The 16617-nt window shown below is 40.4% G+C and overlaps 1 protein-coding gene across 5 annotated transcripts in view; it reads right to left on the bottom strand.

Annotated features, from left to right (window-relative positions):
- ryk (receptor like tyrosine kinase) overlaps positions 1 to 16617 on the bottom strand; it is a 283193-nt gene that overhangs the window by 173215 nt on the left and 93361 nt on the right. For all 5 annotated transcript variants that reach the window (XM_072573228.1, XM_072573230.1, XM_072573229.1 and 2 more), the window contains one exon: positions 15445 to 15545. In XM_072573228.1, the coding sequence (XP_072429329.1) occupies positions 15445 to 15545 (101 nt within the window). The remainder of the gene's footprint in view (positions 1 to 15444; positions 15546 to 16617) is intronic.

Here is a 16617-nt window from a genome sequence, read left to right as displayed (position 1 = left end):
AGGAATGGCAGTTTGTTGTTATTTTCTTCCTCTTTTGTGAATTTTATGCCAGTAAGAATATTATAAATGGTCTTGAAGGTTTCTTCTAGTTTGTTTCGTTTAGTGATGTCAAAGGTGTCATTACATAGCCGACCAAAAATTTGGTTGGATAGTTGGGAGAGCTGTTCGAGTGTCTGTATTACTGCTTCTGCGAGGAATCCTGATATTGGTGATCCTTAAGTGTTCTGTTAACTTGTATGTCTGTTTTGTTATTGAAGGTGAAGTGGGTGGTGAGGCATAGGTCCACAAGTTTGACGATATTGTCTTAGCTGATGAAGTTGGCAGTGACTAGCGTTTGTATCTTTGGTTCTTCTAATAGTGTAATCAGTGCTTCTTTGGCCAGGCTGATGTTCATGTTATGTCAAAGGAGACCATTATTTCATCGTCTTCTATCTTGGTCTCTTTGATGTTCAGGAATTCTTGGGTGGAGTGAATGGAGTGGAGTGAATCCTCTACGAAGTGTTTTAGTCTGTTGTGGAGTTCCTTAGCTAGTCTGTACATTGTTGTTCCAGGTAGTGAGACTATGGTTCTGAGAGGGGTTTCTGGTTTATGAATCTTGGGTAGTCCATAGAATTGTGGTGTGTTGGGTCCATCTGGTTTCATTTTTTGGAAGTTTATTTTGTTTAACTCTCCTGACTTCTTAAGTTCTGTGAATAAGGCTGTGATTCGGTTCTCTGGTGGTGGGGTCAGGTCTATCACCATCTGTTGGTAAATGTCGATATCTGCAAGCAACATTTTCACTTTCTCGTAGTAGTCTGATGTGTATAAAATGACTGCCAAGCGTCCTTTGTCTGCAGGTAGGATTACGATGTCTTTGGTTTTTTTTGAGTCCTCCTAGTGCTTTCCTCCTTTGTGTATTAAGTGCGTTTCCTTCCCTTTTCCTGCTTACCATTGGTGCAGCTGTCTGTCTGATGGTTTCCTGGGTTTCCTCTGTGAGTTCATTGTCCTTCAGTGTCGCTTCTGATGCTACTAAGAAATCCTTTTTGTTAGTGTCTCTGAAGTTGTAATTTAATACTCTTACTAGGACAACTTTTTCAGTGTCTGTTCGAGGTTCGTCTGATAAGTTTTTTTTTAAATCCAGGCTTCTGTGTTGTTCTTTTGTCTGAGTTTGTCTAGTTTTTCATGCAGGTCTAGTTTTTTCATTTTCTGTGTTTGCTGCTGTCGAATGCCTCTAGCTCATTGTACTGCGTCTGTCCATTCATGGTCTGTCATGTTAGTGAGTAAAGTTTTTTTGGTGCGAAACGTCACGGTTGCATTTACTGAGTCAGTTGTGGGCATCATTAATAGTGTCTATAAGCATTCTACGGCCAGCTTGTTCTGCTATTCTTTTGGCTAGTGGGGTGTTAAGGAAGGTTTTTATTTGTAAACCGACGCCATCCGACAGAGCGCCACCTGCGAACAGGTGTATTTCCTGCACGAATGCCAAAGGAAACACGTCCTACCTAAATGTTTTAAATACAGACCTCACCTTAACACCCCACTAGCCAAAAGAATAGCAGAACAAAACAGCTGTAGAATGCTTAGAGAAATAATTAACAATGCCCACAACTGACTCTATAAATACAACCAAAACATTTCACACCAGAAACTTTACTCACTAACGCGTCAGATCATGAATGGACAGACACAATACAACATGCCAGAGGCATTAGACAGCAGCAAACCACAGAAAACGAAAAGACTAGGCCTGCAGAAAACACTAGACAAACTCAGACAAAAGAACAACACAGAAGCCTGGATTAAAAAACTTATCAGGCGGATCCCTAACAGACACTGAAAAAGCCATCCTTGTAAGAGCATTAAATTACAACTTCAGAGACACTAACAAAAAGAATTTCTTATGAGCATTAGAAGCGACACTGAAGGACAACGAACTCACAGAAGAAACCCAGCAAACCATTAGACAGACAGTTGCACCAATGGTAAGCAGGAAAAAGGAAGGAAACACACTTAATATACAAGAGAGGAAAGCACGAGGAGGACTCAAAAAAAGACAAAAACATCGTAATCCTACCTGCAGACAAAGAATGCTTGGCAGTCATTTTATACACATCAGACTACTTATGAGTAAATGAACACATTGCTTGTAGATACCGGCACTTACCAACAGGTGGTGATAAACCTGACTCCACAACCAAAGAACCGAATCACAGCCTTGCTCACCAGATCTTAAGAAATCAGGAGAGTTAAACAAAATAAACTTCCAAAAAATGAAACCAGATGGATCCAACACACGACAATTCTATGGACTGCCCCAAAATTCACAAACCAGGAAGCCCCCCCCCCCCCACCTCAAAACCATAGCCTCACTACCTGGAACAACAATGTTTTTGTTAGCTAAGGAACTCCACAACAGACTAAAACACTTAGTAGAGGATTCACTCCACTCCATTCACTCCACCCAAGAATTCCTGAACATCAAAGAGACCAAGATAGAAGAGGATGAAATAATGGTCTCCTTTGACATAACAGCCCTGTTCACATCCATCAACATCAGCCTGGTCAAAGAAACACTGATTACACTATTAGAAATACCAAAGACACAAACACCAGACACTGCCAACTTCATCAGCAAAGATAACATCGTCAAACTTGTAAACCTATGCCTCACCACCCACTTCAATAACAAGACCTAAAAGCAAATTAACAAAATACCCATGGAATCACTAATATCACTAATTAAGGGCGGCACGGTGGCACAGTGGTTAGGACTGCTGCCTCACAGTGCTAGAGACCCGGGTTCAATTCCCACCTCAGGCGACTGACTGTGTGGAGTTTGCACGTTCTTCCTGTGTCTGCGTGGGTTTCCTCTGGTTTCCTCCCACAGTCCAAAAATGTGCAGGTCAGGTGAATTGGCCATGCTAAATTGCCCGTAGTATTAGGTAAGGGGTAAATGTAGGGTTATGGGTGGGTTGTGCTTCGGTGGGTCGGTGTGGACTTGTTGGGTCGAAGGGCCTGTTTCCACACTGTAATGTAATGTAATCTAATCTAATCAGGATTCCTCGCAGAAGCAGTAATGCAGACACTTGAACAAATGGCTCTCCCAAACATCCAACCCAAATTTTTGGTCCGCTACGTGGATGACACCTTTGTCATCACTGAACAAAACAAACTAGAAGAAACCTTCAAGAGCATCAATAATATTCTTACTGGCATAAAATTCACAAAAGAGGAAGAAAACAACAACAAACTGCATTCCTAGATGTCACAGTAGAGCAAGCAGTCAATGGGAACTTCAAACAGCGTCTGCAGGAAAGCAACACATATGAATCAAATACTCAACTACAGAAGCAATCATCCAACACCCACAAACGAAGCTGCAGTAGGACATTATTTTAATGAGACACCAAGGAACTACGAACAGCAGAAGAAAATCACCTATACAGCGTTTTTAAGGAGAATGGATACCCAATAAACGCAGTCCGCTGATTTTCTCAGCAACAAAACCAAACAAGTAGACAAAATGTGCCCAGAAACCCCAGCCTCTTTACCCTACAACAAAGACATCTCTGAAATGATGCCAGACTACCCAGACCTCTTGGCAACACGGTAGCCCACAAATCAACCAACATACAAACAGCAGCTAATGAACTTAAAAGACCCTATATGGACAACAAACAAAATGAACGCCATTTACAAAATAATTTGCTAGGACTGTAACAAACACTATATTGGACAAACCGGCAAAAAACTAGCCACCAAGATACATGAACATCAACTTGCCACAAAAAGACATGATCCACTATCACTAGTATCCTTACGTACGGATGAGGAAAGACACCACTTTGGAACAACACATCCATCCTAGGACAAGCCAAGCAGAGACATGCATGAGAATTCCTAGAAGTATGGCATTCTATCAACAAACACATCGATTTGGACCCCATGTACTATCCTCTGAGAAAAAGAACCGGAAATGACATCACCAAACACCCAAAGAAACCTAAACGTTTAAATAGAAAGTGGGAACTAACACCAGTGCTTCACCAGAGGCTCACTGATGATATTACCTGGTACGGTGATGAAATGCCTGAAACCAAACCTTCTAGCTCAGCGAGCAAACTCACATTCATAAAACAATAATTCACAGAAATTAACTCAGGAGTTAAAATTATATTGGAACACCTGGTGTTTTAAATAGCTGTTGCACAGTGTTTAGATTCACACTGACTATATTAAGTTTCTCACTGAAGTACATATCTAACACTTATGAATGGTATGTCTGTACATACTAACTGAAAAAAGTCCCAACTCCAGTTGTCATGCTGTTATTTTTGTCCCTTCTCCATGATGCATTTCAATTTATACTATAATTCTTCATTCCTGAATTCTGAAACACACAGATTAATTAGACAGAATTTATTTTCAGCAGAGCTCGAGAGTCTTAGACTCGGCACTTGTGATACTGAGCTGAAACCATTAGATCAATGCTGCTAAACGGAATGAGCTGGATGCTGAGCACTTAAGCGCTTTTTAAGCTCCGAAACATTTCTCCTGGATGAATGCAGAGTAGGTCAGAGATGTTTGATTTTGGAATAGGAGGATTTGAGCTATCAGGATAGGCTGAGGCTTTTATCCACTGAAGCGTCAGAGGCTGAGAGGTGACCTTACAGGGGTTTGAAAAATCGTGGATAAGATGAACTGTTTAGGTCTTTTTTTGTAGATTGGGGGACTCCAAAACTAAAAGGTTTAATGTGAGAGGGGCAAGATTTAAAAAAGACTTGAAGGGTAACTTTCTCACAAAGAGGGTGACACATGCATGGAATGAACTGCCACAGGAAGTAGTGGAGGCGAGTACAATTATAACATCGAAAAGGCATCTGGATGGGAATATCAGGAAGGATTTAGAGGGATATGGGCCAAATGCTGGGAAATAGGACTGCGACAGATTGGTATGTCTGGTCAGCATAGTTGAGTTAGACTGAAGTATTTCTTTCTGTGCTATATGCAGACTGCCAGAGGTGTCTGCTGAGTGACTGGTTCAAACACTATTGTGTTTCTGTTCCTGTTCATTCAGCATGCAGACTCCTTACCCTAGGCTGGTGATTCTATTTTGCACACAATGGCAATTCGATCAGTGGTTAGACTGAAGGTTGGGGGTGTGTGAGTGAGGTTGCAAGGGTAGGGTAGCTGATCAGTCTGTGTGTTCATATATGCTAACAAGTTGCAGAGAATTCCTCATTACTATGTGTGTAGATGTATTTTAAAAATGAGGGTCACATTGGACAATAATTTGGGAAGCACCAGTGTAGATTGTATAGATTACTTAAGCATTGATAAAGTTGCTAATGTCTTTCGACATGTACTATGAATGCACTGAGACTTACAAGCCTGAAGAAACGAAGAGTCACAAAGCACAGAAACAGACCCTTCAATCCAACTTGACATCAAACATCTCAATCTGACCTAGACCTATTTGCCAGAATTTGGCCTATATTCCTCTAAACCCTTCCTATTCATTCACCCATCCACATGCCTTTTAAAGGTCATTGTACCCTCCTCCACCATGTCCTCTGGCAGCTCGTTCCATACATGTCCCATCCTCTGCATGAAAATGTTGCCCCTTATATCGCCAATATCTCTCACCTTAAACCTATACCTTCTATTTTTTCTCCCCTACCATGGAGAGAAGACCTTAGCTATTCATCCTATCCATGTCCCTTATCATTTTCTAAACCTCTACAAGGTCACCCCTCAGCCTCTTATGCTTCAAGGAAAAAAATCCCCAGCCCATTCAGCCTCTCCCCATAACTCCAACCCTCCAATCCCAATATCAATGAAGGGAGGAATATATTGTTTAACTGCTGACAACATTTCATTTACTCTGGACCATGGTACATTAGGATATCACTCATATTTTTCAAATGAATGAATTGTAAAAACATACATTTGTATTGCTTAACACCAGATTTGCAATGTTTTAATCTTATTGGGAACGTGGACTGCCTGGTGTACCTCAGTTTGGCAGCTCCTCAACATATATTGCAATGATCTGGTTCAGTTCTTGTAATACTCCTCACGTGAAGATTTCATTAACACACAACATCACAGGAGACTAAGTAGTGTAACTTAATAGCTTCTGAAGGAAAGATTATACTTGCAGAGTCTTTTATTTGAAAATGTGCAGTTGACCAACATTAAAAAAAACATAAACAGTACTTTTATACATGGTTACTGCCAAGTTTTCTGCCCTGTTGTAATTGTGGTTTTCTAGCAATGATTTGGAGGCGCCTGTGTTGGACTGGGGTGTACAAAGTTAAAAATCACACAACACTGTTTTCTAGTAATTGTTATATCAAACCATGCAATTGAGGAATTGAATTTATCTTTAAAAATGCAAATGGAACACATCAGGGTTACTTGGTGAGTGAAGATCATAATCACAGCATCATAGAGTCCCACAGCACGGAAACAGGTTCTCTGGCCCAAACTGGTCCATGCCAACCAAAATGCCCATCCAAGCTAACACCATTTCCCTGTGCTTGTCCCATATCCTTCTAAACCTTTCCTATCCCATGTATTTGTCCAAATGCCTTTTAATGTAGTTAATTTACCTGCCTTAACCACTTCTGCTGGGAGCCCATTCCATATGTATACCACCCTCTGTGTAAAAACATTGCCCCTCAGGTTCCCCTTCAGTCTTTCCCCTCTAACCATAAACTGATGCCCTCTCGTCCTCAATTCCCCAACCCTGGGAAAAAAACTGAATGTTTTTACCCTAATCCTGCCTCTCATGATCTTGTGCACTTCTATAAGATTCCTCCCTCAGTCTCCTATGCTCTCAAGAAAAAATCCTAGTTTGACCAAGATTTCCCTATAACTCAGACCCTTGAAGCCTTGGCAACTTCTTTCTAAATTTCTTCTGCACTCTTTCCACTTTAATAACATCCTTCCTATAGCAAGGTGAACACAACTGAACACAAATTGCAAGTGCAGTCTTGTACAACTGCAACATAACTTCCCAACTTCTATACACCATGCCCTGATTGATGGAAGGATGGAAGACCAGTGTGCAGAAAAGCCTTCTTCACTGCCCTATCTACCTGTTTCTCCACTTTCAGAGAACCGTGCACCTGAAATGCAAGGTCCCTCTGTTCCACTACACTCCTTAAGGCTCTACCATTCACCAAAATGCAAGACCTCACACTTATCTATATTAAACTCCATTTGCCATTTCTCAACCAACTTTCCAAACTGATCAAGGACCTGCTGCAATTTCCGATAACCTTCTTCACTGTCCACAACACCGCCTATTTTAGTGACATCTGCAAACTTACTAATTTTTAGATTAGATTACGTTACAATGTGGAAACAGTCCACACCGACCCGCCGAAGCGCAACCCACCCATACCCCTACATTTACCCCTTACCTAACAGTACGGGCAATTTAGCATGGCCAATTCACCTGACCTGCACATCTTTGGACTGTGGGAGGAAACTGGAGCACCCGGAGGAAACCCACGCAGACACGGGGAGATTGTGCAAACTCCACACAGTCAGTCGCCTGAGGCGGGAATTGAACCCGGGTCTCTGGCGTTGTGAGGCAGCAGTGCTAACCACTGTGCCACCATGCCGCCCACAAATCATATCTTGTACGTTCTCATCCAAATCATTGATATACATAACGAACAGTAATGGGCTCAGCATCAACCCAAAGCACTCCACTAATCACAGGCCCCCAGTCTGACAAGCATTCTTCCAGTATTACTCTCTGCTTCCCACCATCAAGCCAATTGTGTATCTAATTTGTTAGTTCCTTCTGGATTCCATGTGATCTAACCTTTCAGAACAGTCTACCTATGGAATCTTATCAAAGGCTTTGCTGAAATCTATATAGACAATGACTACCACCCTGTCCTCGTCAACCTTCCTGGTCACTTCATCAAAAAACTCTTAACAAATTTAGGCATGATCTCCTACGCACAAAGCCATGCTGACTATTCCCAATCAAACCCTGTCTTTCCAAATGCATGTATATCTTATCTTTCAGAATCTTCTTGAATAACTTATCTACCACAGATGTTAGGATTACTGATCCCCAGTCATGCTGGCCTTTTTGTAACTAAAGTCTTACATTACTCACAAGATTTGGAAGTCCTCTAGCATGCTGTATCAAAAGAATACTTTAAAAAACAATGAGGAATGGGCCATAAATGCTGATTCTCGTCAGTGACACAGTCTTCCTGGAAATTAATACAAAAAACGTCTACAGAATTCAACTGGTCCACTTCAACTTCCTAAAGAGAAATTGAATGAGGGCCAGTATCTACCAACATCTTAACTGAATGAAAAAAAATCCAACTTTTATTAAAATAATTTGTGTTTCAATTATACAATACAAGTTTCTTACTTTGATATAGATGCATAATTAAATGCCAATCATAATCCGGTAAATCAACTAAGTAAACTTAGTTGACACATTAAAAAAAGGACTTTCTTTGCAACAGAGCCACAGTGTGTTTAGGTCAGGTGAGGTACATAGTTTTAACATGGTATCAGCTCCATGCATATCCTTCTTACTATTGGTAGAAAGTGAGGACTGCAGATGCTGGAGTTTTTCGAAGTCGAAAGTGTGGTGCTGGAAAAGCACAGCAGGTCAGACGGCATCAGAGGAGCAGTTGAATCAAGTAAGCCCTTCATCAGGGCTTATGCCCAAAACATCGATTCTCCTGTTCCTCGGACGCTGCCTGACTTGTAGTGCTTTCCCAATACCACACTCTTGACTCTCTTTCTTACTATTGTCAGTACAATTAATTACAATTGCAATATTGTGCACAACTGAATTGATAAGCAGAAAAGTTTATTAAACATACTGCCTCAGTGAGCTTTATAGGAAATCATTGATAAGCCAAGAGTAATTTATAAACTTGACTGTGAAAGATTATCATGAACATATCAATTTAAGGGTCCTATTTGTAGTTAGCAATATCCTTATAGCTACATGTATAGCTCACATGACATCACTGGACCAGAATAAATGAAATAAAATGCAAACGTAATAACCCTCAAAACCATATTTCCTCTCTCACAACTGCCTCTGTTGCATCATTTCTACAATGATTTTTTTCCATTATACCTCTTAACTAGTTTTATTAATTCTCATCTTTCTGTAGCTCATAGATCCTAACATAAGACGTAATACTCATTTTGGGAACACATGACAGCTACAGAGAAATGCAAAAGAGACAGAAATTATGAAAAGAATGAGGAAACACCAGGAAGAGAGTGACAACAAATTAAACAATAAAATGAAGTATTTTTTTCTCTACATTCAACAATAGTCTGTTTGTTGTAATCTTGTGCATTTTAAACTTCCTGTTTCTGTATCTAGTGCATTTGTTAGGTATTACATGTCTTGAGATACAAATAAATGTGTGTTGTTCTGAGAGATGACAGACAGTGGAGTAGAGTTAATGTCATTGAGCTAGTTTAAAACAAGGTAATCAAAAAGCCCAGGCCAAATCTCTGGTTAATACATGGATTTAAATCCCACTAGCCAGCGGAATTTAAATTCCTTTAATGAATGATGCGGAGGTGCCGATATTGGACTGGGTGAACAAAGTCAGAAGTCACCCAACATCAGGTTATAGACCCACAAGTTTACTTGAAATCACAAGCTTTTGGAGCACTGCTTCTTCATCAGGTGAAACAGCCTGACAAAGGAGCAGTGCTCTGAAAGCTTGTGATTTCAATTAAACCGTCGGACTACAACTTGGAGTCCTTTAATAAAAGCAATTAATTTACAAAAATCTTCATACTAACTGTGCAACAATCATTGATTGTTGCAAAACTCAATCTGCTCCATTAATTTCCCTTAAAGAAATGCTCACCATTACCTAGTTTGGCTTACATGCGATTCCAGAGCCACATCAGACACAATTGCTGACAAGGACGATTAGCGACGAGCACATGTTGGTGTTGCCAGCTATAGCCACATAAAAATTATGCCGGTACACTGTAATTTTAAACAATTTCTATTTGATACATTTGCAGACTGCCATTATTTCTCCCAAAAATGTTTGGCACCAGAAATAACCATTAATCATGAGAGTACAGCAACACAGTTGTAATGTTACTGGACTAGATACCTAGAGACCTAGACAACTGACCCAGTCAGGAGTCCCATTTCACAGCAGCCAGAGAATTTCAATTGAATTAATAAATAAATCAGAAACAAAATGTTAGCATCAATAATTGTGATTTGTATAGCCCTCCAAGCTGCATGGCCACTTGGAGGTCCCGTGCGCCAATCAGCATGTCAACGCATTGACTTCCTTTATGCAGAAATTGCCGTTGCACATGGACCTCAAAGGTCAGTGCAGCACTAAGAAATATTAGAGGGAATGTAGCCAATCAGGTTCACTAATGTGAACTTAACCAATTTGACCTACATGTGTCTCAGTTTGTTCACTCCTAACTGTCCTCTGAAATGACCTGGTGAGCCACTCAGTTGTAGCCAAGGCACCACCACCATCTTTTCAAGGGCAATTACAGACAGGCAATAAATGCTGGTCTTGACAGAAATCTCCACATCAACTAAATAAAAACAGTAAAATTTCTGAGGAGAATATTCCATAATTACTACTTTCCAAGAACTCATCCAAAATACAAAATTCTGCACCTGTAATGAAATGGCTTATAATTGTTTCCAAATTGTCTTTGTGACAATATTCATCCCTGCATACTCCAAAACGCCTTTTGACGATAGTGCAATTGCCAACCACATGGCACCAGTTACTCCAGGGAAAAGCTACTAATCTAACAATCAATTCGTTTCAACTCACTAGTGGCTATGTCACAAAGGATGCCTTTTACAGTTTATCTACAAACAATGTGTCTCGCAAAAGGCTAATTACAGTATAAAATTATGGTAAATCTGTTTAACTTTTAATCACAATTCTGTGTGTTTAATTAATATGGCCTGTTTTCCATGGTCGTATAAATTCTATTTCTGTCCTGAACTGAAAGATTTCAATTAGAACTGACCAGAACCACGCAAAACATTTGATACAGATCTCCAAGATACAAGTATCAAATACTTGTTTTTGACGTGTACTTGGTTGATAACCCATTTACTTTGTACAACTAAAACTAAGCACTGGACTAATATTTATCACTTAACTTTGAGCATTGATGACTATTTTTATCTCTAAATTTCTTCGGTGGATATACCTACTCCTGATCCACTTGAACTAACATTTCATTACAGCCTTTCTTCAAGTATTTATCCAAATTTTTTTCTAGGTGAAGAGTATTCTTTTCTCGCCCACTTCCGCATCCACCGCTGTCTTCCCGCCCCCCCCCCCCCCCCCCCCCACCTCCAAGCCCCAATCAGTCATCCTTTCAGTTGCATTCCAGTCTAAAGATAAGGATTTTGGAACTTAGCTGATAACACCATTGGCAGCTGTCTCACACACACCTGCATAAAGCGTTTGAGTATTCTCACACAACCTGCACACTGGAGTGAATTTCAGTGTAGTTCACCAAGTGCTGATAAGCATGCATTATATATTAATTAATTGGATGCTTGATTGTTTTTAAGATTGATATACTGAATCATTTATGGTACAGGGGGAGTACATTCTAATCAAATGCAAGCCCTGTGGAACAATCCAGTTAGCCCTACTCCCTTGTGATACCCATATAGCCCTTCTCATTTATACCCAACAATGTTCTCTTGACATCATCAATCAAATCACCTCCCTCAATATACCCAAAATCTTAAACCAGTATCCCTCTAGGTCCTTGTATCTTCAACTAATGAAAAGCATTTTTCATTGTTTATGTCATTTAAACTTAACCACAATCCGAGTATACCTCCATCAAATATCCTCAGCTTCTCAACTTTGTAATGAAACTCCTTAACTCAATCCATGAAATCACAGTGGTAAATCTTTGCACCCTCATACTCTTAATAATGTCCAGTCGTACAAAACTCAAATTAGAACTTCATCCTATTTTTGAAGCCCAAAATCCCATATGCATTGCTAACCACACTGTCAACATGTCTATTTTTTCATGGGATGTAGACATCACTGGCAAGGCCGACAATATGTCCAGTTCCAAGCGATCGATTATCTTAGGGAACTCTTTAGTCCAAGGTACAGACAGACGGTTCTGTGGCCAGCAGCAAAAAAATCAGAATGGTGTGTTGCTTCCTAGTGCCAGGATCAAGGATGTCTCAGAGAGGGTGCAAAAGGTTCTCAAGGGGAAGAGGGGCCAGCAGAAGGTCACTGTACACATTGGAACCAACGACATAGGACAGGAAAAGGTTGAGATTCTGAAGGGAGATTAAAGAGAGTTAGGCAGGAATTTAAAATGGTGCTACAAGCTAGTGAGGGCATGAATAGGAGGATAGAGCAGATGAATGCATGGCTGAGGAGCTGCTGTGTGGGAGAAAGATTCACATTTTTGGATCATTGGAATCTCTTCTGGGGTAGAAGTGACCTGTACAAGAAGGACAGATTGCACCTAAATTGGAAGGGGACTAACATACTGGCAGGGAGATTTGCTAGAGCTGCTCGGGAGGATTTATACTTGTATGGTTTAGGGAGACACCCACGGAGATAGTGAGGAAAGATTTCAATCTGAGATTGGTACAGTTGAGAACAAAGGCGAGTCAAACAGTCAGAGCAGGCAGGGACAAAGCAGAGAACAAGGCAGGACTGATAAATTAAACTGCATTTATTTCAAAGCAAGAGGCCTAACAGAGAAGGTAGATGAACTCAGGGCATGGTTAGGAACATGAGACTGGGATATATAGCAATTACAGAAACAAGGCTCGGGGATGCACAGGACTGGCAGCTTAATGTTCCAGGATACAAATGCGAGAAAGGGAAGCAAGAGAGGAGGGACAGTGGGGTTTTTACTAGGGGATAGCATTAGAGCTGTACTGAGGGAGAATATTCCTGGAAATACATCCAGGGAAGTTATTTGGGTGGGACTGAGAAATAAGAAAGGGATTGTATTATAGACCCCCTAATAGTCAGAGGGAAATTGAGAAGCAAATTTGTAAGGAGATCTCAGTTATCTGTAAGAATAATAGGGTGGTTATGGTAGGGGATCTTAACTTTCCAAACATAGACTGGGACTGCCATAGTGTTAGGGGTTTAGATGCAGAGGAATTTGTTAAATGTGTACAAGAAAACTTTCTGATTCAGTATATGGATGTACTTAACAGAGAAGATGCAAAACTTGATCTTATTCTTGGGAAATAAGACAGGGCAGGATGACTGAGGTGTCAGTGGGGGAGCACTTTGGTTCAGCAACCATAATTCTATTAGTTTTAAAATAGTGATGGAAAAGGATAGACCAGACCTAAAAGTTGAAGTTCTAAATTGGAGGAAAACCAATTTTGATGGTATTAGGCAAGAACTTTCAAAAGCTGATTGGGCACAGCTGTTCGTTATTCAAGGGAGATTAAAGAGAGTTAGGCAGGAATTTAAAATGGTGCTACGAGCTAGTGAGGGCATGAATAAGAGGATAGAGCAGATGAATGCATGGCTGAGGAGCTGCTGTGTGGGAGAAGGATTCACATTTTTGGATCATTGGAATCTCTTCTGGCGTAGAAGTGACCTGTACAAGAAGGACAGATTGCACCTAAAATTGCTAACCAGTCTCCCATGACGAACCTTGTCAAATGCCTTACTGAAGTCCATATAGATCACACCCACCGCTCTGCCCTCATCATCCTCTTTGTTACTTCATCAAAAATTCACTACCAAGTTTATGAGACATGAATTCCCACACATTAAGCCATGTTGACTATCCCTAATCAGTCCTTGCCTTTCCAAATACATGTACATTCTGTCCCTCAGAATTCCAATAAAGGAAAGCAGACTAAACGCCTTCTCTTGTACACTAACTTACCGCAATTCTGACTTCTTCCTCTAGAATGTTACAGATCTCTGCCACCATCTGACATGACAAAACTATTCTCTGAAAGATCAAGGAAGCTAAGCCTCAATTAGTTAACCCATCTTAGGTAAAGGTTGAGCCAACTGTGAACTTACTTCTTTCTCTAATGGCCAGATGCAAGTCCTCCCCCAGTATGATCTTGGCTGCTCACTGTCCTCCTTTTCCTCGGTTCAGTGGAGAAGACCCTTCGACTTCATAGAATCATAGAATTCCTACAGTGTGGAAACAAGCCATTTGGGCCCAACAAGTCCACACCGGCCCTCTGAAGAGCAACCCACCCAGACCCATTCCCTTACATTTACCCCTACACCTAACACTACAGGTAATTTAGCATGGCCAATTCACCTAACCTGCACATCTGTGGACTGTGGGAGGAAACTGGAGCACCCAAAGGAAACCCACGCAGACATAGAAAGAACGTGCAAACTCCAAACAGACAGTCGCCCGAGGCTGGAATCGAACCCACTGAGTTACCTGCTAACCACTGAGCCACCGTGTCATTTCTTAATAAGTAATTGTGAAATCTCCAAAGCATTACTTCATACTAACTACTAACATTAAACTGCAGCCCACTAGCAATGAGGAATGAACTTGCAGACACGAAAGCTTCACTTTAATCACTTTGATCAAGGACAGACAGATTCTCTGGCAACTTTGGAAACCTTTGGTCTTCTGTGTTGTGCTGGTGATATTCAATTTGGGACCAAATTGCATGATACTAATCTGACGAATTAAAGTAGAAAGTGCGTTTATTAATTTTATTTGCTGGGTTAGCATGGGTTGTGAGGTTCCGATACTTAAAATATTGCAGTCTGTTTTTGGGGTTGTGGGTGTTTCTTTGTTATGAGACAAATCGCTATATTCATACTACTAGCCTCAGGCATTACCAGTGCTTCCAGGAAACCACCCCAGCGAAACACTGTCTGGCACCCTTTACAATCAGTTGCACAATGATTTCCACGCTTTTTTCATTCAAGATTAATAATATGGTAATTATTATGTAGAACACTGCAGTGATATAATCAGGGACACACTGTCATTCTTAAATTGAGAAAGCTAATCAAACATAGCTTTCTGATGTTTAACCTAGGTTGACATCCCAGGTAATGTATAGTACTTACCCAGACACGATATTTTCTTTACATTATTTCAGAAGCTAAACATTTACAAAAACATTAAATCTATTTGATTATTGTGAAGCTAACACAAAAAAAACTTTGAATCCTGTTGTCAGTATGAAACAGGGAATATTATACAACAGTCAAAATTGGAAATGGAAAAGGAGGACAGAATATCCAGGTAATCCAGTTTATGCTCACTGAGTACAATTTTACCTTGTACTATTTTACTATGTACAGAGTTTGTTTTATTAATAATAACATAGAATAATCATCTTCCATTTCAAAGCACGATTAAGATTTAACTCAGGGATCAGCTTGGCCCACAACCTATACAGTCTCTAAATTATCCAATAAATGAAAGTCTTACTAGTGACAGGTGTTGCATTGTTGGGTGTATCAGCTCTCAGATACTGCGTGGTCTGCGTGGAAGGTTGTGACAGGCCCTGGGAGCTTCCACTCTCACTCATACTGGCAACAGAAAAAAACAAGATTAATGCTTTACACAGTTCATATTTGCAAGTTTTATGACCTCACTCATACCTTGAAGATGTAACAGTGATTTAGAATCATAGGATCGCCAGCGCGGTCAGAACACAGAAGGTCCATCATGTCTGTGCTGACTTTTTAAAGTAGCAATTCACATAGTGCCATTTCACTCTGTAGCCTGTAACCCTACCCTTTTCATATAATCAAAGTTTGTGTTCAAATAAATTAAATCAACGTTTTTAACAGAAATAGGTTTTCGTTGGAACAAATCATCACTTCTATCAAATTAGAAAAACATTCTAGCCAAGTACACCATACAGCAAATCAGTGGTTCATTATGTTGTGGTTAGGACACTCATGTCAAAAACCAGAATGCACCAGTACAACATTCAATCATTGCAGACAAATATAAAACTAAAATAGCAAGCCTTCAAAGAGTGGCTTTTAGGATGACAAACAGTCATAAAGGTCTCAAGTATGGAGACAGGCCCTTTGGCCACACTTGCCCATGCTGTCCAGTTTTCACAATTAAACTAGTCCCATTTGCCTGCGTTTGGTCCATATCTCTCCATACCTATTCCATCCATGTGCCTGTCTACATGTTTCTTAAATGATGAAACTGTACCCTCTTCCACCACTACCTTTGGCAGTCCATTTCAGTCACTCAGCAGACACTGTTTAAAAATATTGCCCTCTGGACCCTTTTGTATCTGTTCCCTCTCACCTTAAAGCTATGCCCTCTAGTTCTACACTCCCCTACCATGGAGTAAAGCTGTTGACTATCTACCTTATCTATGCCTCTAATGATTTTATTGACCTCTATAGGGTTGCCTTTGATCCAGGGAAAAAAAAATTCCAGCCTATACAACCTCTCTTTATGACTCAAACCTTCCAGTCCAGGTAGCATTCGAGTAAATCATTTCTGCACACTTTCTAGTTTAATAATATCCTTTCTACAATCGGGATGCAGTTGGGAAAAAAGAGCAAGTCAAATAATCATGCAGGCAGGAGCAAAACAGAGAATGAGGTAGGACTGATAAATTAAACTGCATTT

The sequence above is a fragment of the Chiloscyllium punctatum genome, chromosome 6, assembly GCF_047496795.1.
Source record: "Chiloscyllium punctatum isolate Juve2018m chromosome 6, sChiPun1.3, whole genome shotgun sequence".
Taxonomy (NCBI): Eukaryota; Metazoa; Chordata; class Chondrichthyes; order Orectolobiformes; family Hemiscylliidae; genus Chiloscyllium; species Chiloscyllium punctatum.
Note: the sequence above shows the minus strand (reverse complement) of the source record. Positions and strands in the feature narration are given on the sequence as shown.